General features: G+C 64.0%; 7 protein-coding genes and 1 long non-coding RNA gene across 9 annotated transcripts; 4 read left to right on the top strand and 4 right to left on the bottom strand.

Moving 5' to 3' along the window:
• Window positions 1-8: 8 nt before the first annotated feature.
• On the top strand, window positions 9-3,038 carry NEURL2 (neuralized E3 ubiquitin protein ligase 2). The gene is made up of 2 exons (XM_064673763.1): window positions 9-1,340; window positions 2,689-3,038. The coding sequence occupies exons 1-2, from the start codon at window positions 665-667 to the stop codon at window positions 2,802-2,804; spliced, it is 792 nt and encodes a 263-aa protein (XP_064529833.1). The 5' UTR covers window positions 9-664; the 3' UTR covers window positions 2,805-3,038.
• A 735-nt stretch (window positions 3,039-3,773) lies between these two features.
• Window positions 3,774-6,874, bottom strand: LOC135423489 (uncharacterized). Its single transcript, XR_010434823.1, has 2 exons — window positions 6,699-6,874; window positions 3,774-5,113 (listed from the first exon to the last, which is right to left on the bottom strand). It is a non-coding gene; the product is annotated as an uncharacterized LOC135423489 (long non-coding RNA).
• Window positions 6,875-6,988: 114 nt separating this feature from the next.
• ACOT8 (acyl-CoA thioesterase 8) lies at window positions 6,989-9,290 on the top strand. The gene is made up of 6 exons (XM_064673762.1): window positions 6,989-7,153; window positions 7,255-7,391; window positions 7,584-7,809; window positions 8,060-8,217; window positions 8,561-8,752; window positions 8,930-9,290. Exons 1-6 carry the CDS (start codon window positions 7,023-7,025, stop codon window positions 9,046-9,048), a joined length of 963 nt encoding a protein of 320 aa, XP_064529832.1. The 5' UTR covers window positions 6,989-7,022; the 3' UTR covers window positions 9,049-9,290.
• A 374-nt stretch (window positions 9,291-9,664) lies between these two features.
• Window positions 9,665-12,482, bottom strand: SNX21 (sorting nexin family member 21). The gene is made up of 3 exons (XM_064673756.1): window positions 11,388-12,482; window positions 11,066-11,220; window positions 9,665-10,760 (listed from the first exon to the last, which is right to left on the bottom strand). Exons 1-3 carry the CDS (start codon window positions 12,049-12,051, stop codon window positions 10,089-10,091), a joined length of 1,491 nt encoding a protein of 496 aa, XP_064529826.1. The 5' UTR covers window positions 12,052-12,482; the 3' UTR covers window positions 9,665-10,088.
• Window positions 12,483-13,548: 1,066 nt separating this feature from the next.
• On the top strand, window positions 13,549-15,403 carry TNNC2 (troponin C2, fast skeletal type). Its single transcript, XM_064673767.1, has 6 exons — window positions 13,549-13,657; window positions 14,374-14,425; window positions 14,521-14,664; window positions 14,751-14,865; window positions 14,942-15,078; window positions 15,157-15,403. The coding sequence occupies exons 1-6, from the start codon at window positions 13,655-13,657 to the stop codon at window positions 15,186-15,188; spliced, it is 483 nt and encodes a 160-aa protein (XP_064529837.1). The 5' UTR covers window positions 13,549-13,654; the 3' UTR covers window positions 15,189-15,403.
• An 84-nt stretch (window positions 15,404-15,487) lies between these two features.
• LOC135423484 (regulator of G-protein signaling 9-binding protein-like) lies at window positions 15,488-17,088 on the top strand. The gene is made up of 2 exons (XM_064673764.1): window positions 15,488-16,286; window positions 16,398-17,088. Exons 1-2 carry the CDS (start codon window positions 16,094-16,096, stop codon window positions 16,829-16,831), a joined length of 627 nt encoding a protein of 208 aa, XP_064529834.1. The 5' UTR covers window positions 15,488-16,093; the 3' UTR covers window positions 16,832-17,088.
• Window positions 17,044-18,746, bottom strand: UBE2C (ubiquitin conjugating enzyme E2 C). Its single transcript, XM_064673766.1, has 6 exons — window positions 18,235-18,746; window positions 18,125-18,152; window positions 17,935-18,021; window positions 17,572-17,776; window positions 17,380-17,439; window positions 17,044-17,234 (listed from the first exon to the last, which is right to left on the bottom strand). Exons 1-6 carry the CDS (start codon window positions 18,333-18,335, stop codon window positions 17,176-17,178), a joined length of 540 nt encoding a protein of 179 aa, XP_064529836.1. The 5' UTR covers window positions 18,336-18,746; the 3' UTR covers window positions 17,044-17,175.
• A 210-nt stretch (window positions 18,747-18,956) lies between these two features.
• On the bottom strand, window positions 18,957-23,595 carry DNTTIP1 (deoxynucleotidyltransferase terminal interacting protein 1). Of its 2 annotated transcripts, XM_064673760.1 has the most exons (13): window positions 23,300-23,586; window positions 23,150-23,220; window positions 22,911-23,007; window positions 22,667-22,765; window positions 22,102-22,170; window positions 21,711-21,767; window positions 21,403-21,464; window positions 20,908-20,953; window positions 20,395-20,453; window positions 20,153-20,213; window positions 19,773-19,844; window positions 19,454-19,509; window positions 18,957-19,144 (listed from the first exon to the last, which is right to left on the bottom strand). In XM_064673760.1, exons 1-13 carry the CDS (start codon window positions 23,384-23,386, stop codon window positions 19,006-19,008), a joined length of 975 nt encoding a protein of 324 aa, XP_064529830.1. In that variant the 5' UTR covers window positions 23,387-23,586; the 3' UTR covers window positions 18,957-19,005. The 2 variants fall into 2 exon arrangements, with proteins under 2 accessions (XP_064529830.1, XP_064529831.1); XM_064673761.1 differs by lacking the exon at window positions 19,773-19,844 and having other exon boundaries at window positions 23,300-23,595.
• Window positions 23,596-23,872: the final 277 nt, after the last annotated feature.

Here is a 23,872-nt window from a genome sequence, read left to right on the forward strand (position 1 = left end):
CCCGCGCACGTGGGAGCGGCCCCGGACCGGCCCCGGGACCGGGACCGGGGGATGGCGAGGTGGGGGGGAGCGGTGGAGCCCCCGCATCACAACGGGAGCAGCCGGCGGCGGGGTGGACACAACCGGGCACCACCCGTTACAGTCGGGTGTCACCCAGCACCGCTGGGTACCGGGCACTGCTGGGTATGGCCGGTACCGATGGGTACCACCCGACACAGCTGGGCGCCACCCAGCACTGCTGGGTACAGCTGGGCATCACCAGGCACTGCCAGTCATCGCTGTGTACAGCCGGCACCACCGAGCACTGCTGAGTATAGCTGGTACCGCTGGGCACCACCAGGTACTACTGGGTACAGCCAGCACCACCAGGCACTGCCAGGTACCACTGGGTACAGCCATGTACAACCAGCACCACCAGTCCCTGCCGACCATCACAGGCACAGCCAGGCACCCCGGCCCAGGTGGCAGTACTGGGCAGGCACTGTGTGAAGTCTCTGTGTGCTGGATTGGGCCCGGTTCCGCCCCAGCAACTGCAGGGTCCCCCCCCCACTCCTTCCCCTGCACCACTAGGATCCTCCTGAGCCCTCTGGTTGTCCCTCCCGGACAGGCTGTCACCACCTCACAGCAGCTGTGACAGGGACAGCTAAAAATAGCATTGCTGGTGATGGCTGCCCGGTGCCGGCTCGCTGCGCGCTTCCACCACGTCCACGGCACCAATGTCCGCCTGGACGCCTCGCGCACACTGGCCACGCGGGTGGAGAGCTTCGCCAACGGGCTTTGCTTCAGCCAGGAGCCACTGGCACCTGGGCAGATCTTCCTGGTGGAGATTGAGGAGAAGGAGCTGGGCTGGTGCGGGCACTTGCGCGTGGGGCTGACGGCCCACGACCCCCAGAGCCTGGAGGTGGTGCCTGAGTACTCACTGCCGGACCTGGTCAACATGGGGGACACCTGGGTGTTCGCCATCACCCGGAGCCACAACCGCGTGGTGGTGGATGGGGAGGAGGCACGGGAGCGGGGCCCGCCCTGGGAGCCCTTCCTGCTGATCGAGCGGGTGCGGATCCCCCGCGACACCCTGGTGGGGCGCAGCCGGCCCGGCCGCTACAGCCACATCCTGGACGACCTGTACAAGATGAACGTGCTGCCCGCGACCGCCCGGCGCAGCCGCATCGGGGTGCTGTACGCACCGCAGCCCGACGGCACCGCCGACATGCACATCATCATCAACGGCGAGGACATGGGGCCGAGCGCCAGGGGCCTGCCCGCCGCCCGCCCGCTCTACGCCGTCGTTGATGTCTTTGCCTCCACCAAGAGCGTCCGGGTTATCCCAGTGGATTATGGCTGTAGGTACCTGCCCCCATCCCTGCGGCATGTGCTGCGTTGGCCTGGAGCGGGGGGGGCTCTGGTGGGGTCACCCCGTAGTCCCCAAGAGTGGGAATGTCAGAGTGTGACTCTGGTCAGAGGGACATGGGGTGCAGGGCACAGGAGAGCCCGTGGCTCCTGTATAGCACAGGTGAGACCCACAGTGCCGCTGATGGGCAGTGTCTGCTGAAATCTCTGCCATGGGGGCTGCGCTGGGGCCAAGGGGAGACCCCCCCCTGCAGCAGCCCTGCTGGCCACCCTTCCTGAGTCAGGCAATGGGGGTGGGTGTTTGGAGCTGCCCCAGGGCTGTGAAGCTTTGCTGAGCCCAGTCTTACCCACACCACGTGGCAGCCGCAGTCAACCAACGTCCTGCCCTGGCACCAAAACACCCACCTACGCCTGCCACCCACCCCAGTATGACACACTGCACCTCCGCATCTGCTGGGTGCCAGGGACATGGTGTTCCCTGGGCAGAAACCCCGTGATGCCAGGCAGAGCCTGGGCATTATCCTGTGTCCCTTGGCTGGATGGGAGGGGCCAGGCTAACGAGGGCTAATTAGCTCTGGAAAAATCAGCAGATGCTGAGGATCAGATGAGACTGAGCAAGAATGAGAGCAAGCACCAGGGTACCAGCTGCTCCCACCACAGGGAGCCACTGCTTCCCTCTTTGTGCCAAGGACAGCTGCTTCTGTCCCAAGGCTGGGATTCTCCATGGTTTAACACCTGAGGAGAGTGTTGACCACAGTAGACGGCACCTGTGCTGCGGAGCCACCTGAGGCTCTGGGAGGAGGAATCCCACAGGGTGTCGTGTCACAGGAGCAGGAGCAGGAGCCAGGCAGAGCCTGGGCAAGCACCCCGGCAATGGCTGATGGTGGTCTGTCCCAAAGGCACAGTGGTCACTGTCTCTGCAGGCAGTGCAGCCCTGGCCAGTTGGTACCCACCTGCCAGCCTGGTGCTGGTGCCAGTGGAAGCAGACCAAGGGAGTGGGATGTAAGGGAACTGCAGGGAAGCCGCCAGAGAAAGAAATGCAAACAAGCCACGGTCATGCACAGCTTGGGAGCATAACTGTTTCCCAGCCTTCCTCCTATTAATGGGAAGAGCTTTGCTGCCTGGGGCCCTTAAGCTCCCAGCCCTGGGGGAGCAGCCTGGCACCAGGTCCTGCACAGCTGGCTCAAGCCTGGGGCAGGATGATGCTGCAGAACAAAGTCACCCCACCACTGCCCTTAACTCCAGTACCTCTGAGGAGGCCCAGGCCAGCTCCTACACCCCTCTGTGCTTAGCCTCACCACTGACTCGCCCAGCTCAGCTGCTCTCTCTGTTCTCTTCCAGTTCCCTCCCTGCAGACGCTGTGCCGGCTGGTCATCCAGAAGCACATCGTGCACCGCCTGGCTATCGAGGGCCTGGATCTGCCCCAACTGCTCAAGAACTTCTGCCAACATGAGTGAGGTGTTGAGGGCACAGCTGGGCTGCCCCCACTGCCAGCAGGCCCCCAGTGATGGCTGCCTGGTAGGATCCATGCCCTTTGTTGCCCCCTCGCCCCGGTATGTGCTGCCAAAGGGCCAACATGAGAACAGCCAGCATGGTGTTGGGATTTTCCACACAGGGATGGTGCTGCAGGGCCAAAGTGTGGGCAGGGAGCTGATGTGGTTCAGAGAGAGCAATAAAGCACTTCCAGACAAGAGTCTGTCAAAGGAGGCTTGGGGCGCTGAGACCTCCTGTGCTTCAGCAGCCACTTGTGGGAGCAGTTCCCCCGGCAGCAAGGAAAGGAGCACAGGCCACACACAGCCCTATGGGGCTCGGGACTTGTCCGTAGCTCTGGAATGATGCTGGGATTGCCTTGGTGGATCAGAGTGAGCGCTGGGGTGGGTGGAGCGTGGGAGGGCACTCACGTGGAGGTAAATTACAGCCAGACGCTCATCCTGGCTGGGCAGTTTCACTCTTGGGAAATATGTTTACCCTGAGAGCGATGAGTTATTTCCTGTGTGCTCAGCTAGGAGGGGGATGGGGGCGGACGCTGGAGCACCCAGAGAGCAGTGCTGGCAGCAGCCGTTTCTTGGGCACGTGCCTGTGGCCACAGAGCCAGTCACGGTGACCCTGTGCAGGGCCCAGCCATCCCGCCTCCCTGCCTGGGGAGTGGAGCCCAGCACTCCTTGGCTCTGTGCCCTCAGCCAGACTCCTCATCCACTGGCTGGTGGGGATGGCAGCCAGGATCCAGCAGCGCCTGTGCTGGGCTGGAGAGGGGAGGCAGGGTAGGAGTTGTGCAGAGCAACAGGCAGGGTGGGGAAGAGCCCTCCAAAAACCAGAGGGCTACCCAGAGGTGCCAGAGAGACGGTGAGGGGGCTGGCAGAGCCTTCCAGGCCTCTTCCACAGCATGGCCAAGGGGAGAAACAAGCAGCTCTAAGCTTACAGAAAGGTGTTTTAGGAAACATGATGCTATATTTAGTCAGAGACTCGATAGTATCAGATCATGTTACAAAACTCTGTCTCAAAGGAAATCCCCAGCCCGCAGTGACGGCCGACTCCATCAACACCAAAGTGTTAATGAAGGGAGCGCTGATCAGGGAAAACATGGATCATGACCAAGCCATGCAACGGGAGCGAGGTCTCTGACATTCCCTGCCATGTCCCACCAACAGGCTGAAAGCTGCTGGAGCTGCCCTGGCTGCAAGAGGGCCAGGGACCTCACCCACCCCAGAGCAGCAGCCATGGGCCAGGCATTTGCTCTCTGGGCTGTTTTCCCTCCCCCAGCCATGTAGCCTTTGCTCCCCACCTCCCCCAGCGTTATCTGCCCGGCAGTGACCCCTGCACACAGGGGTGGGTTCCTCTTTCTTGAGGAATTGAGAGCAGCTGCTGAAACCAGATAAACCACTCCCCTTCTCCGAAGTGGGGCTGCAGCACAGTGGGATTGCCACTTCCCACCACCCAGGGCACTGCGGTGGCACACGACCACCAAACAGCACTGCCTGATGCCTGGCACCCCATCCCCTGGCCAGGGAGGGGCATCTGCAGCTGGCGCAGGGACAGACACAGCTCCCAAACAGCACAAGGCTGATTTATTGGCTCTGTTGCACAACACCCCACAGCTGGATGATGCAAGGACCTGTGGGTGCTGGCCACAGATGAAATAATTTTGTCACATGTTATTATGGGGCCTGATGGGATTCATCTGAGAATCCTCAAAGAACTAGCTGATGTCATTGCAAAGCCTCTCTCGATGATTTTTGAGCAGTCCTGGAAATCTGGAGAGATCTCAGCTGACTGGAAGCTGGTGAACGTTGTCATGATTTTTAAGAAGGGCAAGAAGGAGGACCCCAGAAACTACAGGATTGTCAGCCTCACTTCAGTACCTGGTAAAATCATAGAAAAGATTATTCTGGGAGGTATCAAAAAACACCTGGAGCACAAGGTATTTTTGACATTGGTCACAGCCAACATGACTTCAGGAGGGGGAAGTCCTGCTTGTTGAACCTGATTCCCTTCAACAACAGGGTAACTCACCTAGTTCACCTAGGAAAGCCAGTAGATGTAGTCTTTTTGGACATCAGCAAAGCTTTTGATACTGTCTCTCACAGGATTCTTCTGGACAAGATGTCCAGCCCACAGCTGGATAACCATATTATGCGATGGGTGAGCAACTTGTTCACAGGTCAGGCATAAACACTTGTAGTGATTGACATCAGGTTGGTATCTGGTCACTAGTGGGGTTCTGCAGGGCTCCATCCTTGGCCCAGTTCTCTTCAACATCATTAATGCCCTGGACACAGGATTGGAAGGAATACTAAGTAAACTTGCCAATGACAGCAAATTGGGAGGAGCTGTTGACTACCTCCAAGGCAGGGAAGCCCTGCAGAGAGACCTCGACAAATCAGAGATGGGCAATCACCAACTATACGAAGTTTAACAAGGGCAAGTGCCAGATTCTGCACGTGGGATGGGGCAACCCTGGTTGTGTGTATAGACTGGGAAACAAGAAGCTGGAGAGCAGCGCTCTGGGAAAGGACCTGGGGGTCCTGGTTGATGGCAATTTGAATATGAGTCAACAGAGCTCTAGTAGACAGGAGGGCCAACTGTGTCCTGGGGTGCATAAGGCAAAGCATTGCCAGCTACTCAAAGGAGGTGACTGTCCTGCTCTACTTGTCCTGCTCTAATATTCACTGGTGCAGCCTCACCTCGAATCCTGTCTGCAGTTTTGGGCACCACAATATAAAAAAGACACTAAGCTATTAGAGAGCATCCAAAGGAGGGCCACAAGGATGGTGAAGGGTCTGGAGAGAAAGCCTTATGAGAAGTGTTTGAAGGAACTTGGTTTTTTTAGCCTGGAGAAGTGGGGATTGAGGGGAGACCTCATTGTGGTCTTCAGCATTCTCATGAGGGGGAGCAGAGGGCTCATAGTGCTGGGCCAAGGTGGTGATGCATCTCTCCAGAGAGAACCCACTACTGAAAACCTGGCTTAACCCCGGGATGACAACCTCCAGCTGCATGAAGCAGCCGCTGCTCTCCCCTCAGCTGCCCTCCCTGTGCGCAACCCAGATCCCATCACCGAGCAGCCAGTGAAGGTGGAGCTGAGGCAGCAAGTCCGGCGTGACGAGGTCCCTCTGGAAGGCGAACAGCTCCCGCCGCTGATCTTGATGCCCGCACCTACGGCTTTCCTGGTGCCAGGCACTCGGTGTGGTGCTCCAAGCCCAGCTGCTGCAGCCGCTTGCAGAGGTGGAACAGGGTGGGGGCTGCGCCATCACCAGCGCGACTTGGGCCGGTAGTGCGGGTCCCGCCGGGGCCGCCGCTACCGGCAGGGACATTGCAGCGCGCTCCGGTCCGTGTCCCGGTCCGTGTCCCGCTCCGCCAGTCACCGCGCGGAGCGTCATCACCGCGGTAGGACCCGACCCCGCCCGCCGCGGCGGGACAGGAGCGCTCGGGCGCCGCCCGGAGCGGCCGCCGCGCATCGCAGCGGGAGCGCACCGCTCCTCGGTGTGTCCGGCTCTCCGGCACCGTTCCTGCCCGGCTGCCTCCCCCGGTGACCGAGCTCAGGTTGCCGCCAGCGCGGAGCTGCGCTCCTTCAGCTGCTCCCCGTTGCTCTTCAACAGCAGGCTGGTCAGCTCGAGGCTGAGCGATGGACTCTCTCCTCCCTGCTCTCGGGCCCGCTGCCCGCCGAGCCCCCAGCACGGCCCGGGAAGCTGCCCCCAGGGGGATGAGGGGTGCCGGTACCGCCGCTGCCAGCGCCTGCATAGCACAGCTCCCTCCACGCGCCCCCCATGCTCCGGCAGCACGGCCAGGATGTGCCGGCAGGGCAGTTGGTAGCGGCGGTGGCAGCAGCAGGTGCAGCTCCGGCAGTCCTGGCTCACCCAGTGCACATCCTCCAGCTTGTAGGCGCGGAAGCGCTCCTTGAAGTCCCGGAAGCTGCGGAACCGGGCGCCCAATTCCGCAGCGGGACCCCCTCGGTCCCTCCGCGTTCCGACCATCCGCCGCCGTTAAACCCTGGGGCACCGCCCACGCCCTGATCGCGGCCATTCAGCGCCGTTCTCTCCGGATTGACAGGAGGCGAGCCAACCAGCACAGAGCATCCTGCCCCGCCTCCGACTGACAGCTCTGCCATCCAATCATCTGGCGGTCCGCGCCGCGTGGGCGGGCGGAAGTTGCCGCCGTCGGGGCCGCCGGTCTCGGGGGCGATGGAGGCTCCGGGCGGCACCGGAGGGGCCGCCGCGGGGTCGGGGCGGCCGCCGCCGCCTCCCGGGGACCTGCGCAGCGTGCTGATCACCAGCGTGCTGAACTTGGAGCGGCTGGAGGTCGACCTCTTCAGGTGCGCTGCGCGGAGGCGCCGGGCCGGCGGGACCGGGGCGGCCTCTCCACACGCTGCCGCTGCCGCCGCCGCTCACCGCCGCCACCGCCTTCTCCCCGCAGGGGCCGGCACCACTGGGTGCCCGCCACGCAGCGCCTCTTCGGCGGGCAGATCGTGGGGCAGGCGCTGGTGGCGGCCGCCCGCGCCGTGAGCCGCGACGAGCAGGTGCACTCGCTGCACTGCTACTTCGTGCGGGCAGGTGCGGATCCGCGGCTCGGGGGGCGCCGGGGCCGGGCGGTGGTCCGGAGGCTGGGGGAGCCCGCAGGGTGAGCAGGCGCCCCATGCCGGCCCCATCCCGGCAGGGAGGGTGCGGGTGGCACCGCCGGGCTCGGCCCCTGCAGGGCAGGTCCCTTCCGTGGCCCGGCGGCAGAATGTCGCTGTGCTGTCCCAGGGGACCCCAAGGTGCCGGTGCTGTACGAGGTGGAGAGGACTCGTACAGGGAAGAGCTTCTCTGTTCGCTCCGTGAAGGCCATCCAGCATGGAAAGCCGATCTTCACCTGCCAGGCCTCCTTCCAGCTCTCCCAGGGGAGCCCAGTGCAGCACCAGTTCACCATGCCCACCGTGCCACTCCCCGAGGAGCTGCTGACACAGGAGGAGCTCATCCAGAAGTTCCTGCAGTGAGTGGGGAGGAAGGGGCATGTTGGGGACACCCTTCTTTGCGGCTGGTACAGAGGGAGGTGTGGAGGAGGATTGTGGTGGCTGCCTGAGGAGTTTCCAAACATGCCTGGGAGGGGAGCAGAGGGGCAGGACAGGACAGGAGCCGTGCCCCTCCTCTCTCTATGTGCCCCTGGGTCTGTGGGCTGGAGCTGCTGCTAGCAGGACATGCCTCTGCCTGCCTGGCATTAACCTCGTTTCTCCATGCTGCAGGAATCCTAACCTGGCTGAGAGATACAGGAAACATCTCAACAAGATCCAAGCCGAAGATGTGCCAATTGATATTAAACCTGTGAACCCACCAGATATGTTCAGCTCAGAGCCACAGGAGCCAAAGCAGCTCTTCTGGGTGCGAGCACGAGGCTACATAGGTGGGTCCTGCTGGGAAGGTGGCCCAAGTGCCTCCTGGGCCGAGGGCTCAGACTCCACCTCACACTATGGAGCACTGTCACGGCAGAATGGGCTGGGAGGGCTGTGATTTGGGGGCTGCCAGCGCCCCAGCCTGTGGGGAAGCCTGGGCATTTCAAGGCTGAAATGCAGGTGTGGGTGAGGAGCGTGAGGTGATGCCCTGAGCTGTGCTGGGGGGCAAGGGGAGCTGGTCTGGAAGAATCTCAGCTGTGCTTGGCCAGCAGCTGTCCCTGGGGCAGTGGAGCTTTGTGCCCCAGATGTGTCCCATGGGCACCCACGGGACGGGCAGTGCTGGTTGCTCTGCAGGGGAGACGGACATGAAGGTGCACTGCTGTGTGGCCGCCTACATCTCCGACTACGCTTTCCTGGGCACGGCCCTGCTCCCGCACCGGCAGTACCACATCAAGTTCATGGTGTCCCTTGACCATTCCATGTGGTTCCACGCACCCTTCCGAGCTGACCACTGGATGCTCTATGAGTGCGAGAGCCCCTGGGCTGGTGAGTCCTTGCTGTGTCCCCTGGGGATCCACAAGGCCAAGGCCAGCCTGTCCCTGCAGCAGGCTGGGATGCGGGAGGGGAAGGCGCTACTCTGGCACACGTTGCTTCCCCTTCTCACTTCTCCTACCCTACCCATCCTGGAGGTGGTGGCTGCACTCTGACAGCTCCTCTGTGCAGGCGGGTGCCGGGGCCTGGTGCAGGGACGGCTGTGGCGCAGGGACGGGGTCCTGGCTGTCACCTGTGCGCAAGAAGGAGTCATCAGGGTGGAACAGAGACCAAACCAGAGCAAGCTCTAGCTGAGGAGCCCCCACAAGCTGGGGCTCAAGCATACCAAGCGAAGGACCCTGGGATCAAGACAGGACCTGGACAGCAGCAGGAAGGAGACTGGGCTGTATCCAGCCCAGTGTGGAGTCCAAGTGCCAGAGGTGTCTGCGACAGACGGTGACCCACAGAGCATCAGTGTGACCAACTGGCTGCTGCACAGTGTGTAACCACATGCTGCCATCAGCCACCTTAAAATAAAGCTGTTGGGTGAAGAGCTGGACTCTGTCCCTAGAGTTTGTCCCCTTGGATCTGTGACTGTGCTTGCCCAAGAGCAGGCAGCAGTGGGGTAATGGGGGACCAGCTCTGCCCCCGCCACAAGCTGAGCCACAGGAGGGGAACCTGTGCCACATGTGCTGCTGTGGCACACGTTGCTTCCCTTTCTCGCTTCTCCTGCCCTGCTCGTGTGCCCTGGTGCCTCAGTTGCTGCTTCTGCTTGCCCTTAGGCTCCTCCCCAGGGCTGGGCTCAGGCTTGGGCCCAGCTGGGAGCCAGGGAAATGGGATGAGGCAGCTCCCACCTCCATATGGAGGCTTGAGGCGTCCCACTGATGATGCCCTGGGGGCATGGGGTGGAACAGACACAGCAAGCACTTTGGTCTTCTTCCTGCCAAGACTTTATTTAATAAAGTCCTTTTTATTATATAAGTTTTATGGGAAGTTCCCGGCAAGAGCCCCAAACCCTGCCAGAAGCCTTCCCGTTCCCTTGTGCGGTGCCAGTATGTCCCAGCTAAAGTCCCAGCCACTCCAGGATCCCCCACAGAGGGGGAGTGGCTCCAGCAACGTCACTGTGGGCAGTGGACCTCCATGAACCCCTATGAGCCCCCAGTCCCACCGGACAGACTAACCACAGAGAAAGTGCATTTAGGAGGCAGCTCCAGGCACGGGCCATGCTGCCATGGGAGTGTGGCACTGCCCCCTGCCACATCCCCACTCACAGCAGCGCCCTGCTCCCCGCCACCATGGGTACGAGTCCCCTGCAGCCCCTGCCCTCCTGCCCATGGAGGCACAGGCTGCTTCACTCCAGAGGCTCCTTGATCAGGCACTCCTTCAGGGAGGGCTGCTGCTGCAGGGGCAGCCCAGCCTCCCGCAGGTCCTGCAGCCGGGCTTCCGAGCGCCGCTTGTCCTTGCCCACCTTCCAGGCCAGGTGGATGTGGGCCTGCAGGAAGGGCCCCAGCAGCGGGTGGCTGCCCTGGGCCTCCAGCAGCTGCAGCGCCTGCTCACAGCAGCTGTGGGCCTCGCCGAGCTGGTCCAGCTCCTGGTGGCACACGGCCAGCCCGGCCAACGTCAGGAGGAAGCGGCCGGAGCTGCAGACCCCCAGCCGGTCCTGCAGCCGGTAGGCATTGGCCCAGGTGGCCAGGGCCTCGCGGTACATGCCGGTGCAGGTGAGGCGCTGCGCGGCCCGCAGGTCCGGCAGGAAGAAGAACTCGAGGAACTCAGGGGAGCGGCGGATCTCGTCAATGGAGTGCAAATGGGACAGGAACTGCTCGAAGGCTCGGCTCCGCTTGGCAATGGTCTCGGCGGTGAAGTTCCGGCGCAGCCTCTTCCTGGGGAAGGCAACGCCGGCCATGTCACAGCCGAAGCGGCAGCGCAGGCGGCGGTTCAGCTGCTCGAAGTCTGAGTAGCGCCGGGCGATGGTGGCAGGGGCCTTGTCAAACTGGCCGGTGCGGATCAGGTAGATGGTGTAGAGCTGTGGGGGAGCCAGGTGTCAGGCAGTGCCACGGGCACGCTGCTCCTGGGGGAGCTGGCAGAGCTGGGTGTGCGACCACAGAAGGGCCGGGGGGGTTTGCCCGGGCAGGAGGGAGTGGGCTGGGCTGCCACAGCCACAGCACCCACCAGAGATAGTTACCTGAGGCTCATCTGAGCCACCAACACCATCCAAGCAGCAAGGGGAAAGAGAGAGAAATAAGCGCCAGCCCCATGGGACCCCTGGCCCGGAGGAGAGCCAAACCCACACCCAGCCTGTGCCTGCCCAGCTATGCTGGGCTCACTCACCACGTACTTGGAGGAGCGCTCGCTGACCACGCTGGCGCTGGTGACCTCGAAGAGCAGCCGCTGTGGTACCAGGCTGCCCCGCGACCTCCGCCACAGCTCCTGCAGCTGCCGGGTCAGCAGGCTGCCGCCGGGGCGCTCCGCCGCGGGGCCCCACTCTGTGCCGGGAGAGGGGTGTCATTGCCCAGCGTGGGGACAGGGCTCTGCCAGCCCCCCGACACCTCCGGGCTGCCGGACCCCACCATCGCACGGGTCCCCCCGGGGTGCTGCTGCCCTGGGAAGCGGAGTCACCCCAGTCCCCTCAGCTCACCGCCCCAGCACTTGCCTCCGTCCTCCGTGCCTGCTGCCGCTCCCTGCGCCTGCGGCGGCTCCTCCAGCTCCTCGCTAGCTCCGTCCTCCTCCTCCTCCTCCTCCTCCTCCTCCTCGTCCTCGTGGCTGGTGAAGCTCAGGGTGCCGCTGAGGCGCGTCGACAGCCCCTCGGTGTCGTCCTCCAGCTCCGAGCTCTCCGGGCAGTCCTCGGTCTCGCCGCCGCCTCCCGCCGGCTCCTCCCGGCCGCCCTCTCCGGCCAGCGCGTGCCGCAGCCGGTGCAGGATGCGAGCGGCCATCGCTGCCCGGGGGTCCGGGCCGGCTCCCCGACACGGGGGGACCGGGGGCTGCCCACCGCGGCACGGCCCCGCGCGGGGACAGCCCGGCCCCGGGGCACCCCCCGCTGCTGCCCCCGCACCGCTCCGCTCGCGCTGCCCCGGGCCGGACCGGGCCGAGCCAGGCGGTGCCGAGCGATGGCCGCTCCGCCACGGCTCGTCCCGGGATCCTCCCTGCGCGGCTCCGCCTCCGCCGGGAACCCGGATCGGGGCGGCGGAGCCGGCACCGCCCGGCACGGCCGGGATCGGGATCGGCCCCTGCGGCACCGCCCGGCGGGATCGGGATCGGGGTCGGCTCCTCCCGGCACCGTTCGGCACGATCGGGATCGGGATAGGCCACTCCGGCATCTCCCGGCACGATTGGGTCAGAGTCAGGGCTCAGCCCGGCGCTGCCCGCAGCCCCCGCCCGCTGCCGCACCGGCTGCTGCCGCTGTCCCCTGGCCGAGATGTCCTGGTCGGACCGAGCCCCTGGTACCCACCCTGGGGCCACAGGAGCCCGCACTGAGGTGCCCAGCACTGTGGGGCCCCAGGGTCTTGATACCCCATACCCTGGTACCCCAATAGCCTGGCACCCCAGTATCCTGACATCCTGATACCCCGACACCCGTGTATCCTGGTACCCCAGATGCAGGCTCCCGATTCCACTGGGCTGCAGCCCAGAGGGACGTCCCCCGGGCCACCCTGGCACCCGCTGCCCTGGCCCCAGGTAGCCTCGCCACGCGCCCTGTGACCAGGCTTCACCCTCGGCACTCGCCTGGCCTTTTTTAGTGCCTACCCGCTCACTCCTCACCACTTCCTTGGGAATGTCTATTAATATCGAGGAAGCAGCCCAGCTGCTGCCATCGCTCTGCCCTGCTTGCCCGTTGCACGCTGCTCCAGCACCCTGCACCCCACCAGTCAGACGAGACCCCTGCCCTCCCCTGGGCAGGGTGTAGTGCATGCAGGGCTGGGCTTGTGCAGTCCCCAGGTCTCACCCGGGGAATGGGAGTCCCAGCAAAACCACGAGCCAGAGAACCCCTGTGTGTCCCTGTCACTGGGAGCTTACGGGACAGGGATCCATCAACCTGACCCCACTGCATCCCTGAGGCCCAGAGCACCGCAGGGCACGGGCTACTTGGCCAGTGCATTCCCAGAGCCACCAGCCCCTGGCAGCAGTGGCTGGCAAGGACTGCAGGTGTGAGGGCTGAGCCTTCCAAGAGGCACCGGGCATAATTCCCACTCCCCTGAAGCATGGAAAGACAGAGCCTTTTCCGGACCAAGGTGCCAATGGTGCTGGGGACTCTAAACTGCAAGGCTTATTTTCCAAAACCCTCCAGGGACTTTGTGCCCCAGGTCCCACTGGGGACCCTTTTCTCACCGGGGCAGGGGGCTGCAGCATAGCTCTACCTTGGGCCCCCAGAGCAGAAAATGGGGGTGCAGGGAAAGGACTCTGCTCCAGGGAAGCCCAGGTTCATGCTGAGAGCCTGTCCCAGGCAGGGCTGCAGGTCTGGGGGACAGTGGGCAATGTTCTGTGCCCCCCGGGTGCAGGGGGGACCCTGACCCCCTTGCCTGGGTGATGCTGACAGATCCAGGGCTATTTTTAACCCCCTCGTTGCTGAGTTTCCCTGGTCGGGAGGTGCTATGGGGGTGGGCAGAGCCACCCTCCTGCCACAGCTCCAGTGTCCCTCCTGGAGGGCTTGAATTTCCATCCCAGCCTCAGCCCTACGTTAATCCCAGCCCTCGGCCAATAAAGCTTTGGCTAAATTAGGTAAAGGCGCCAGTTGCCAGTGAGCGGGGCCGGGTGCTGCCAGGGTGCTGATAGGCTGTGGGGGCTGAGGGGCAGCAGCTGGGGGCACAGCCCACAGAGCAGACGCTACAAATTGGGGTGCCAGGGGTACCACGGTGCTTCTGGGAGTTCCTGCTGCAGGAGCTGGTGATTCTCTGGGGCTGGGAAGCACAGTAAATTCCCACAATGGTAAGAGCCCCTCTGTGTTGTGTGCCTTGTGCTGCATGCCAGGATGAGACCTGATCGGGCAGGAGGCACCAGGCACTGCATGCTCCAGGGGATCTGGGCTGCGGAGGTGCCTCCATGGAGGGCAGCGGGGAGAGAGTCCCCAGGGCTGGGCTGACCGTGGCGGTGAGGGCAGAAAGGCTTTGGGGAGGTGCAAGGTCCCCCTCAGGACAGTTCCTGGGGACTCAGCCTTGTCTGGAGCTCGGGGCCATGCAGAGGTGGCAGTGGCAGGGGGTGGCTGAAAGCCGAGCGCTGGGTCATACGACACGGTGTCACCGCCGGCTCCACGGCCAGCCTGCGCCTCCAGCAGAAACTCGATCGGGGCCGACAGGTGCCACGGCTCCAGCTCCAATGATCCCTACAAGGGGAGCTGAGGAGATTCCAAAAATAGCGTTGCATGCCTAGGATGCCAAGGCTGCTCCATGGCCCCTGCACCATGGAGGCCCCCACATGGTGGGGGGCTTGGGTAGGCGGCTCCCTGCAGCCCCCCATGCTCATGGATGCCCAGGAGGCACTGTAACTGTAGGGATTGCTGAGGGCTGTGGCTTGCCCCAGCACAGCATCGCTCTGCAGCAGGGCAAAGGCTCTCCCCACAGCCCTGTGCTGTCGGGCCACACTGTGCAAGGGGTCTCTGGCCTGATGTGGGTGGCCATGATGACCCCTTCTCCTTTGTCTTGCAGACGGACCAGCAGGCAGAAGCCCGCGCCTTCCTCAGCGAGGAGATGATTGCGGGTGAGTGCAGGGGCAGTGGGCAGAGGGGCCAGACATGGCCATGGCTTGAGGCCCAGCTCTGCCCCACTGTCTGGCCCTGACCTCCCTCTCCACAGAGTTCAAAGCCGCCTTCGACATGTTTGATGCTGATGGCGGTGGAGATATCAGCACCAAGGAGTTGGGGACGGTGATGAGGATGCTGGGCCAGAACCCCACCAAAGAAGAGTTGGACGCCATCATCGAGGAGGTGGACGAGGATGGTGAGCAGCCCTTGGTGGCGGGTGACAGGGGTGAGCACTGGGCACTGGGTGGGCAGCCTGACCTGTGCTCAGCTTCCTCCCCGCAGGCAGCGGTACCATCGACTTTGAGGAGTTCTTGGTGATGATGGTGCGCCAGATGAAAGAGGACGCCAAGGGCAAGTCTGAGGAGGAGTTGGCCAACTGCTTCCGCATCTTCGACCGGTGAGTGGTGGGGCTGAAGTGGCCTGTCCTGCCGCAGGGGTGAGCAAGGTCACATCCCACCCTCACCCTCCTTCAGGAATGCTGATGGGTTCATCGACATTGAGGAGCTGGGTGAGATCCTGAGGGCCACCGGGGAGCCTGTCACCGATGAGGACATAGAGGACATGATGAAGGACTCAGACAAGAACAACGACGGCCGCATCGACTTTGATGGTGAGCAGCAGCCCTGGCCGGGTGCCTGTGCTGTGCACCAGGGCAGGGCCGTGAGCTGAGGCTGCTCCTCTCTTGCAGAGTTCCTGAAGATGATGGAGGGTGTGCAGTAAGGGACCAGACATTCCTTGGGCCAGCTGCTGCACCCAGCTCCGCTCCCCCACTGCCCAGGGAGCAGCAGCTCCGCAGCACCTGGCCCCCAGCACTGGCTAAGACCCTGCTCTGTGCCAGGGCCTCAGTCTCATCCCACTGCCGGCGGCTGAGCTTTTCCTCCCATCTGTCACCTGTGGCTTTGGTTTGAGCCTCAATAAAAGAGGAAAGGCTTGAATGGCTTGTGCAGGACTTCACTGGGGGTGCACGGGGAGGGGGCTGCGGCACTGTGCCCCTGCCCTCCTCCCCAGGGAAGGGAACATGCCTGGCGGGTGCCCTGTGCCAGGCAAGTTCACATCGCAGCCCTGTGCTGGAGGGGCAGCACAGGGCTGTGGTTCCCATGGGCTCTTGGGCAGGTGCCAGCGCTGAGCTCAGAGTTTCCGTTCGGAGCAGCTGGTTCACACGCCAGCGGGTGAGGGAGCACAGCCCCGGCCCCAAGGGTCCTGCTCCAGGGCAGGGCTGTGGGACCACAGGGGTTCTAGGGAGCCACCACCACCTGCCCCGCTGGGACCCACATCTCCCACCCAGAGGACTGGCCTATAAGGTGGAGGGGCAGCAGCAGCCCCCTCCCTGTGAGGTCAAGATGACAGTGGAGTCTCTGTGTCTGGACAGGCTGTGCCAGCCTGCTGGACAGCACAGCTCCCTGGGGACCAACTGGGGTGGAGCACAGCAGGGGTGGGATGAAGGGAACACAGTCCTCAGCTGGTGGGGGTGGGACCGTGGGACCAGCACAGTGCAGCTGGCAGGACACAGCTCAAAGCCGGTTACATCCCTTCTGCCCAGCACTGTGGCACAGGGAAACTGAGACCCCAGGAGGGCCAGGGGCCACCCCAGGAATCCTGACCCTGCCCTGTTCTCACGGGGAGCAATGGCACCAGGCAGAAGGGACGGGTGCCGTGGACGGGGGGCAGTGGGGACATGTGCAGCAGCACAGGCTGCCCTCTGCAAGGCCACAGCTGGACACCGGCAGCTGGTGCTGCAGCTCGGGGGCAGCGGTGACAGCCCTCGGCTGCGCGAGGAGCGGCGCAGGAGGAGCGCGGAGGCCCGTGAGCTCAGCACCGGTAAGGAGGGGGCTACTGCAATGGGCAGCAGGCACAGAGCCCCCCTGGACCCACACCAGGGCCACAGGGGGGCTCCAGGGCCACTGTGGCTTAGCATCCCATGTCCCACAGGGCTGCGGCAGGTGCTGCTGGCAGGGGTGAGGCAGGCACCAGCGAGCCTCCCGGAGCGGCGGGAGCTGGAGCGGCTGTGGGTGCTCTTCCTCTCCGCTCTGGAGCTCTTCCTGCAGGATCTACGCAGAGCCCACTACCTCTGCCAGCTCTTCTCCATGCAAGAGGGTGGCGTGGCCCCACTGCGCACCGGGCTGGGGGGCTGGGGGCTGCCTGGCCGGCGAGGGGTGGTTTCCATGCAGTCCCCGGCTGCCCAGGGCTTAGAGGAAGAGATCGAGCAGGTGAGGGCCACATTATCAGAGATGGAGAGTGGAGCCAACATTCCGCCATGGACGGTGGAAGCCACGGAGACCACACAGCCAGTGGGGATAGGTGGCACTGCAGCCAGGGGGGCTTGGGCAGGGCCCTGCACTGGCCACTGCTGTGGGGTGCTCTGAAGGGGAGGCCAGGAGGCAGCAAAGCTGGCACCCCCTGTCACAGAGCAGGGTATGGGAGCCCCCATGTACCCCCACAGTCCCCAGCCCCCTGCCTATGCAGGCATTGCTGGGGGCTGCCCCCACCCTGCAGAGGGAATGGGACCACTCCAGGCCCCCTAAATGTTGATAGAGCCCCTGATGGGGGTCAGTATCCCTCCCTGCCCACACTTGCAGAAGTCATAAATGTGCATTTATTTATACATTAACCGTGGCTCGGACTGCGACATTAATTTAAAAACAGCCTATGATACAGAATGTGGGGGGCACCGGGCAGGGGAGGGTATGGTGGGGGGCGGTGGTGATGGTCAGGTCTCCTGGCCCTTGGCCTGCTTGTTGTACGTCTCCCTCACGTACTTCTTGTAGGCTGAGGAGAGAGGGGGGACATGGTGATGAGGGTCCTGAGGCAGCAGCCAGGGCTGGACAGGCAGTGGGACACAGCAGGGTTGGGGGCTGTGCTGCTGCCCACCCCAGTGGGGAGCGGGCAGGGAGGTTCTGCCCCAGGCACTCACCGACTTGGTTCTTCCAGAGCTCGGCCGCATGTGTGTTCAGGGGGCTCTCGATGTTCGGCTCTGGAAACAGAGGCTGGGTTAGCTGATGGGGTGACTTGGACACCTCGGAGCCCTGCTCTGAGCGGGGGATCCCCAACCCCACCATCACACCCTCCCCCAGTACCCCATGGCAAGTGCAGTTGTAGGACCCACCTGCCAGCAGGCTCTGGACGGAGAGCAGAATGGTGCGGACGTCGTAGAGTGCCGACCACTTTTCCTTGAGGATGTCGAGGCAGATGTTCCCTTGGGTGTCGACGTTGGGGTGGTAGCAGGGGGTCAGGAACCGCACGGTGGGCGCCGTGTAGGGGTACCCGCTGGGGAACTCCAGCGACAGCTTGTACCGCAGCTCCTCGTAGGGCTGCGGGTGGGAGTCACAGGGGCTGGAGTCAGAGGGGTGGGGGGGAAAACTCGGGGGAAAAAGGGGCACAGGGGGAGCAGAGGACTGCGACCACTCAGCTGAAGGGAGGAGGGTGGAGCGGGGTCAGGGCCCCCACAGCCCTGGATCCCGCCTCTCACCGTGCCGGCGGCGCCGTCAATGGTCCCAATCCACTTGAACAAGTTGTCGGACTCGGGGAAGGCGGAAATGCCTTTGTCACCGGACATCTGCGGGGCAGTACGTCAGGGCGGCCGGGACAGCCCGAGACTCTCCCGCCTCGGGATTCCCAAACTCCGACTCGGCCCCAGGACCCTCCGCGACCCCACTCACCATCAGCGCCATCAGCTCCTGCTGCAGCCTGCGGAGGGGGAAGAGCACGTTACCGGCCGGCCCGGCGGGGCAGCCCCCGGCCGCAGCCCCCGGTTCCCGTCCCCGCTCACCTCTTCCCCACCGCACCGCGGGCCGGCGTGGCCCCCGTTTCGGCCGCTTTGCGAGCGGCTGCGCTGGACACGGCGGCGGGGTCGGCGTTCTGCGAGGCCATGGCGGCTCCGGGGGCACCGACCGGCGCACCCGCCTCCGCCGTCGGTGGGTCACGGGCTGGACGCGGCTCCCCCTCCTGGGCGGCGCCGCACCAGGCTCTGCCCGCTTCCTCCTTCCTGCGCTCGGGGCAGAACTCGGGCCCCGCTGCGGCTCTCCCGGTGCGGCGGGGGCTCTCCCGGTGCGGCGCGGTGGTGCGGGCTCTCCTGGCGGAACTCCCCGGTGCGGAGCGACGGTGCTTAGGGCCCCCTTAGGGCGGCGCAGGATACTCTCCGGTTGCGGTGGCAGCCCGATCCCGGACACCCCGGTGCAGCAGCGGCTCGGTCCCGGTCCCAGTCGCTCCCCCACACGATCGCCCCGCGCGGCCCTGCCCGCTCCCGCGCCCCGTTTGAATGTGTCCCCGTGCGGCCCCTCCGCCAATCAGCGCGCAGCCCCGTTCGAGCCGCCCAATCACCGCCCGCCGGGGATGCGGCTCCCACGGTAACGGTCAGCGGCCGCTGATTGGTCGTCGGGCTCCGACGCACCGCGCTGTGATTGGCCGCTGCCCAGCGAGGGGCGGGACCACGAGTCCCTGACGCCCTTAAAGGGCCAGACGCCCCTCCCCGGTGCCCAGGAGGCGGCGAGGTGGGTGCGAAGCGGTTTTATTGGGGGGCAGGCCCCTTGGGGGCGAGGCCTCAGGGTTCGGGGGGGTCCTCGGGGGGCGGCGCGTCCCCTCCGCGACGAAGCGTCTCCATGTGTTTCTGCATCTTCTCCGTCATCCAGGCCGGCGGGATGAAGGGCTTCAGCTCCTCCAGCCGCAGATCCACCGAGTCCCTTGGGAGGGAAGGGGCTGAGACAGAGGGACCCCGGCACCCACCGCGGACCCCAACCCCACCATGGACCCCAACCAGTACTAAGCCCAGACCCACCAAACCTGCTATGGATCACAACTAGCACCGTGCCCAAACCTACCATGAACACCCAGCCCGCACCAAGCCCCCCAACACTTGGCACCAAGCCCCCCCAGCTGGCATGGAACAGGATTCCTCCATCACAGGGCTCCCATGCAGTGAAGGGGGGGCACGGTGGGGGCCCCCAGGGAAGGAGCCCCAGGCACAGCAGCATCTCTGCTTTGGTCCTCACCTGTAATCCTCACTGGCAGCCAAATCCCGAATGTCCTCTTCAATGAGGAGGTAGGCCTGTGGCACAAGGTGGGGGACACCTCAGGGCGCCTGTGAGGGGTGGCTGAGGCAGGATCACTCCCCCCATCCCTGGCCAGCACTGTCCCTGTGGGATCCAGCTCTGCCCCTCAAGCCTGCACCCGAACCCCACAGGGCAGGGGACGGACCCTGGGGGCAGCTGTGCCTCCGTGCCCTGCCTAACCTCCTGCCACAGCTGCCTGTGCTGCGGCTCCTCCGCCCGTGCTGGCCCTGCGGCGGGCCCTGTGCCCGGCCGTACTCACCATCTTGCCCCCAGTGGCCCTCATGTGCTGCTGCTCTGCCAGCCAGTGTTTATCCTGCGGGTCGGCCGCGTACTGCAATAAAGCAGCGAGGACCGAGCTGAGCAGGGGTGACAGACCCTCGGCTCAGGCCCTCCCTCCTGCAGGACACTGTGCCCCCCATGCGCTGCCCGTGGGGGGAGCGCTCGACTCTGCACCGCCTGCCCTGCTCCAGCCTCAGCCCTGGCTCCAGCAAAACCTGCCATGTCGGCTCATGTTCCGTGTGCTAGCCAAGACCTTGGGAATGTGATCCAAGATAAAAAATGAGGGCAAGGGAGTGAACAAACGAGCCAAAGCACGCGCCCCCGATTCCCATGGGAAACCGTCTGGCTGTGGCATCTGACCTTAAAGAGGTGGGGATGCTTGATGTAGAGTCGCCCTCTTGTTCCTCCCATCCCGAGAGCTCTGCAAGAGGAACGCGAGGGGTGTCAGGGCTGCAGGGAGGGTGGCTGTGGTGGCACGGGGACACCCCTCTCCTCCCCAAGCCCTTCCTACTGCTTTGGAGGCAGAGAAGCGAAGTGACGGGAGGAGTGTCACGGGCTCCTGCCTGGGGACACCACCCTCCATCGACAGGGCCGTTCCTTACTTGTTTGCTCGAGATCCCAGCACAAAGGTTGTGGTTTCAGTCAGTCGGGATGGATCCCACTACAGAGCAATTGGAAAAGGGGCAGCATTAGAAATTAAGCTGGTGCCGGCCACGCTCCATGAGCCTCGGCTCTCTGACAGGGAACCTCGGAGCTGCCCCTGGCCTGGGAGGGAAGGAGCTGGCCACAGACCTCCAGCCTTCTGCAGGGGAGGGATGTTACATTCTGTCTGGGCTGATCTAAGCAGTTTCCCTTGTGGGAAACGCTTGTGGGATTCTCCTGGCTACTCCTACTCTCCCCAGGTCTCCCTCAGCAGCACCACACTGCACAGCTACAGGCTACAGTGCCTGGGGAGACCAACATAGGCCTCCGAGCACTTCGCTCCTCGTCCTGCCCCCCCCGCCCCAGGGCCCCATCGGGGCAGAGCACAGCCTGCGTTGTCCTGTGCTCCTGCAGCCGCAGGCAGGAGCAAAGGGGAGGAGAGGGGGAGCCCAGCAGCCTTGGCCAGCCAATACCTTTGGTCCATCCCTTCTCACAGGTTCAGAGACTTTGAGCTTCCACCTGAGGGGAAGGAAAATGCTGTAAGAATGAGGCCCTGCAGAACCAGCACAGTCACCACCAGCAGCAGGGATTGAGCCCCAGCCCTTCCAGATCCACCCTTGTTCACATCTTTCATTCCCCCGCAGCGCCCAGCTCTGGACCCTCAGCTTTGATGCACATTCTCCTCTCCCAGCTGCCCAGATCCCACCCCTCCTGTGCCTCACTGCTCACTCTGAATGGTCCATCTGGATCTTTTCACCCTTTTGGGCCTCTTTAAAACCTTTTCCTTGAAGGTCTTTGCCTTCTGGAGGGACACACCTCAACCAAAGACCCCTCCCTGCCCCCAGAACTCCCACTGCCTCTCTGCAGGAGGGAAGGAGATGGTGGGGTTTCTGTGCCTCCCCCATTTGGGCAGCCTCATTCCCCCTGCCCTCCCCAAACGGGGGCTCTAGCTCAGGACCCGTACTCACGCTGCCATGCCTGAGACCCCGCGGTCGTTTGACAGGCTCTGTCCTGGAGGCCGCCCCTTTCTCTGCATGGAAGAAACCCTTCTGTGACTTGGCTGTGCTGGCTCAGGGAACCCTCTTGGGGACCCTCCCCATCCCAGGGAAGCTGCTCCTTTTGTCACGGGCAGAAACGCTCCCTGGCACCAGAGCAAGCACCTCTCAGGCCTCACAAAAGCCACCTGTGCACCCGCACGCACTCATATGGTGGGAATGGCCAGGAAGGAGGACCAGACTTGCCAAAACAAAATCCCTTGTGCAGAAAACCCTCTTACCTTTTTGGGAATGGGGCTCCCTCGACGGCTCAGCTCCTCATCCATCTGTCGGGCACGCTGGAAGAGGAAGGGCAGTGGGATGAGCAGGGCCCTTCTCCCCTCCTGGTTGTGTGGAGCCCCCTGCATCCCAAAAGCCAGGTAAATGCTGACCCTCTCTCCTTTGCAGTTAAACACTGATCCCAGCCCATGCTGGTGAGCAGCACCACACCATAAGCAGCAGCACCCGAGGTTCTCCTTGCCCTGTATTCCCTCCCAGCCCAACAACCCCTACTCTGCCTCTGCACTACAGTGCTGGGGGACAAGAGGTAGAGAACAAAAGGGATTCCAACCCTTCTCCTCCTCCCAGCTCTCACAAATCATTTAAGCCTCCGGGTACAATCACAAAGTTTACCTTTGTCCCTGCCTGCTCATGGGGCAACCTGGGAACCACCTTTTTGCCGTCAGAGAACAGCAGTTTGGCCTGCAAGAAGAGAAAGAAGTTTCCAGGGATTCTGGGCTCAGAGAGGGCCCCACCAGCAACCCCCATCTCCGTGTATCTGCCTGAAAGCCCTGCACCAGCTCTGCTCTTGGAGTGCTATCAGGCCATGCTTCCACAGATGGCCAGATGCAAAAGCACAATCTGAGCATCATAACTATGGTCAACTGGCAGAAAAGCAAGATGTGAAAGGAAAGCATCCTGCCCCACACCACCAGGACCCTCTGATGGGTGCTGGGGGCTGGTCTCTGTGGAGGTCCAGCCGTGTGCCATGTTCTGACAGCAGCAGTGAAAAGTGGCAGCACGAGCTGCCCAGCTCTGACCACTCCCCTCTTCCCAGTGAGAATGAATCCCAGCACAGCAGCCACACAAGGGCTGAGGATGTCCCCTCACAGTGACAGCAAAGCTGTTAAGAGGGACACATCCTGGCCAGGCTCCTCTGCTCAATCAGGTGCCCAAGGAACCCCTCGCCAGCACCCACCTGCTCCAGGCAGCTCCGACAGGTCTCCTGGATGAGCTGCTCCGGGTCCACCTCCTCCCCAACATTATCACGCACGTTGATTGCTGCTGTCTGGAAAAACTGGAGAGGAGAAGGCAGGAGAGGTTGAGAGCCTGTGCAGTGTCGAGGCAGGCACAGGGCCCAGCTCCCACAGAGTGGCATGACGGCCTCGGTGACAGCCCAGGTGCCCCCACACACCTGCTGCCCACCTGTGCCCTGCACTCACCTTCATGTACTTGTTGAAGACGCCCCGGATCTCCTCGTTGATGCTGGGCTGCAGCACAGCACGCAGCAGGTCCATGGACACGCTCGGGTCCGTGAAGCTGCGGGTGGAGGGGTCAGACGGGGAGGCGCGGGACCCCCCCGCCCCGGCCCGGTCTAACCCAGATCCTCCCTCCGGCCCGGTGCCCGGCCCAGTCCCGCTGTTCCAGCCTCCCCTGCCCGCCCATCCCGCTCCCGCCGTACCTGGTGGTCATCTGGGAGCGCCGCCCGCGCCGCTGCACCTGCCGGTGCTTGATCATGATGTTCCAGGGGCTCTGTGGGACACACGCGTCAGCCGCGGCCCCGCCGCCCCCCGCCGCCCCCCGGCCCGGCCCGGCCCGGCCCCCGCCTCACCGTGCTGACCAGCTGCTCCTCGGCATCGCCCGGGCCCTCCTCGCCCGGCGGCCCCGGCTGCTGCTCCGCATCGCGGGCGGCGCCCATGGCCCCGCTCCCGGCTGCGGTGCGAGCGACCGGATGCGCGGGGATCCCGCCCTACATCATCGGGCCCCGACGGATGTGACGCCGCTGCCACGGCAACGGGGCCGGTCCGAGCCCGGGGCGGGAGCGGGGACAGGGACACGCCCGGGGGGACACACGGCGTGTGCTCGGGGCAGGGGCGGCCCCGGGGACGAACACGGTGCCCGCCCTGGAGGCGCCGCCGGAGCGCGGGTCGCAGCCCCCCGGGTGTCCCCGCCGGGTCCTCCCCGGGGGACCGTGTCTGTGCCAACCTCCCGTGCTCGGCACCTCCCTCCGTGCCGCCACCGCTGCTTGTTCCTCGCGCCTTGTTTTAAGCCTCGGCACCGGGTTTGTGCAGCCCCGCGGACGCGCCCGTGGGTGCCAGGTCGTGCCCGAGCGCTCGGCAATAAAGAAACCCCTCGTTCCAAGGAGGTGCAGCTTCACGGATCAGTGCAGTGATGGACGGTCGGC

This window comes from Pseudopipra pipra, chromosome 17 (assembly GCF_036250125.1).
Source record: "Pseudopipra pipra isolate bDixPip1 chromosome 17, bDixPip1.hap1, whole genome shotgun sequence".
NCBI lineage: Eukaryota > Metazoa > Chordata > Aves > Passeriformes > Pipridae > Pseudopipra > Pseudopipra pipra.

Bases quoted from the DNA above. Each gene is read 5' to 3' on its own strand.
- NEURL2 (XM_064673763.1), top strand. From the start codon at position 665: ATGGCTGCCCGGTGCCGGCTCGCTGCGCGCTTCCACCACGTCCACGGC. The intron at 1,341-2,688 runs GTAGGTACCTGC...GTTCTCTTCCAG, and splicing joins TATCCCAGTGGATTATGGCT to TTCCCTCCCTGCAGACGCTG.
- ACOT8 (XM_064673762.1), top strand. From the start codon at position 7,023: ATGGAGGCTCCGGGCGGCACCGGAGGGGCCGCCGCGGGGTCGGGGCGG. The intron at 7,392-7,583 runs GTGCGGATCCGC...GTGCTGTCCCAG, and splicing joins CTGCTACTTCGTGCGGGCAG to GGGACCCCAAGGTGCCGGTG. The intron at 7,810-8,059 runs GTGAGTGGGGAG...TCCATGCTGCAG, and splicing joins CTCATCCAGAAGTTCCTGCA to GAATCCTAACCTGGCTGAGA.
- SNX21 (XM_064673756.1), bottom strand. From the start codon at position 12,051: ATGCCGGAGTGGCCTATCCCGATCCCGATCGTGCCGAACGGTGCCGGG. The intron at 11,221-11,387 runs GCAAGTGCTGGG...CTCCCGGCACAG, and splicing joins AGCAGGCACGGAGGACGGAG to AGTGGGGCCCCGCGGCGGAG. The intron at 10,761-11,065 runs GTGAGTGAGCCC...GCTCCCCCACAG, and splicing joins AGCGCTCCTCCAAGTACGTG to CTCTACACCATCTACCTGAT.
- TNNC2 (XM_064673767.1), top strand. The intron at 14,665-14,750 runs GTGAGCAGCCCT...TCCTCCCCGCAG, and splicing joins CGAGGAGGTGGACGAGGATG to GCAGCGGTACCATCGACTTT. The intron at 15,079-15,156 runs GTGAGCAGCAGC...CCTCTCTTGCAG, and splicing joins CGGCCGCATCGACTTTGATG to AGTTCCTGAAGATGATGGAG.
- LOC135423484 (XM_064673764.1), top strand. From the start codon at position 16,094: ATGGCACCAGGCAGAAGGGACGGGTGCCGTGGACGGGGGGCAGTGGGG. The intron at 16,287-16,397 runs GTAAGGAGGGGG...CATGTCCCACAG, and splicing joins GGCCCGTGAGCTCAGCACCG to GGCTGCGGCAGGTGCTGCTG.
- UBE2C (XM_064673766.1), bottom strand. From the start codon at position 18,335: ATGGCCTCGCAGAACGCCGACCCCGCCGCCGTGTCCAGCGCAGCCGCT. The intron at 18,153-18,234 runs GTGAGCGGGGAC...CCCCCTCCGCAG, and splicing joins CGCGGTGCGGTGGGGAAGAG to GCTGCAGCAGGAGCTGATGG. The intron at 17,235-17,379 runs GTGAGTGCCTGG...CTCTCTCCTCAG, and splicing joins GCTCTGGAAGAACCAAGTCG to CCTACAAGAAGTACGTGAGG.
- DNTTIP1 (XM_064673760.1), bottom strand. From the start codon at position 23,386: ATGGGCGCCGCCCGCGATGCGGAGCAGCAGCCGGGGCCGCCGGGCGAG. The intron at 22,766-22,910 runs GTGAGTGCAGGG...TCTCCTCTCCAG, and splicing joins TCTTCAACAAGTACATGAAG to TTTTTCCAGACAGCAGCAAT. The intron at 19,145-19,453 runs GTGAGGACCAAA...TTCCCTCCCAAG, and splicing joins GCTGCCAGTGAGGATTACAG to GGACTCGGTGGATCTGCGGC.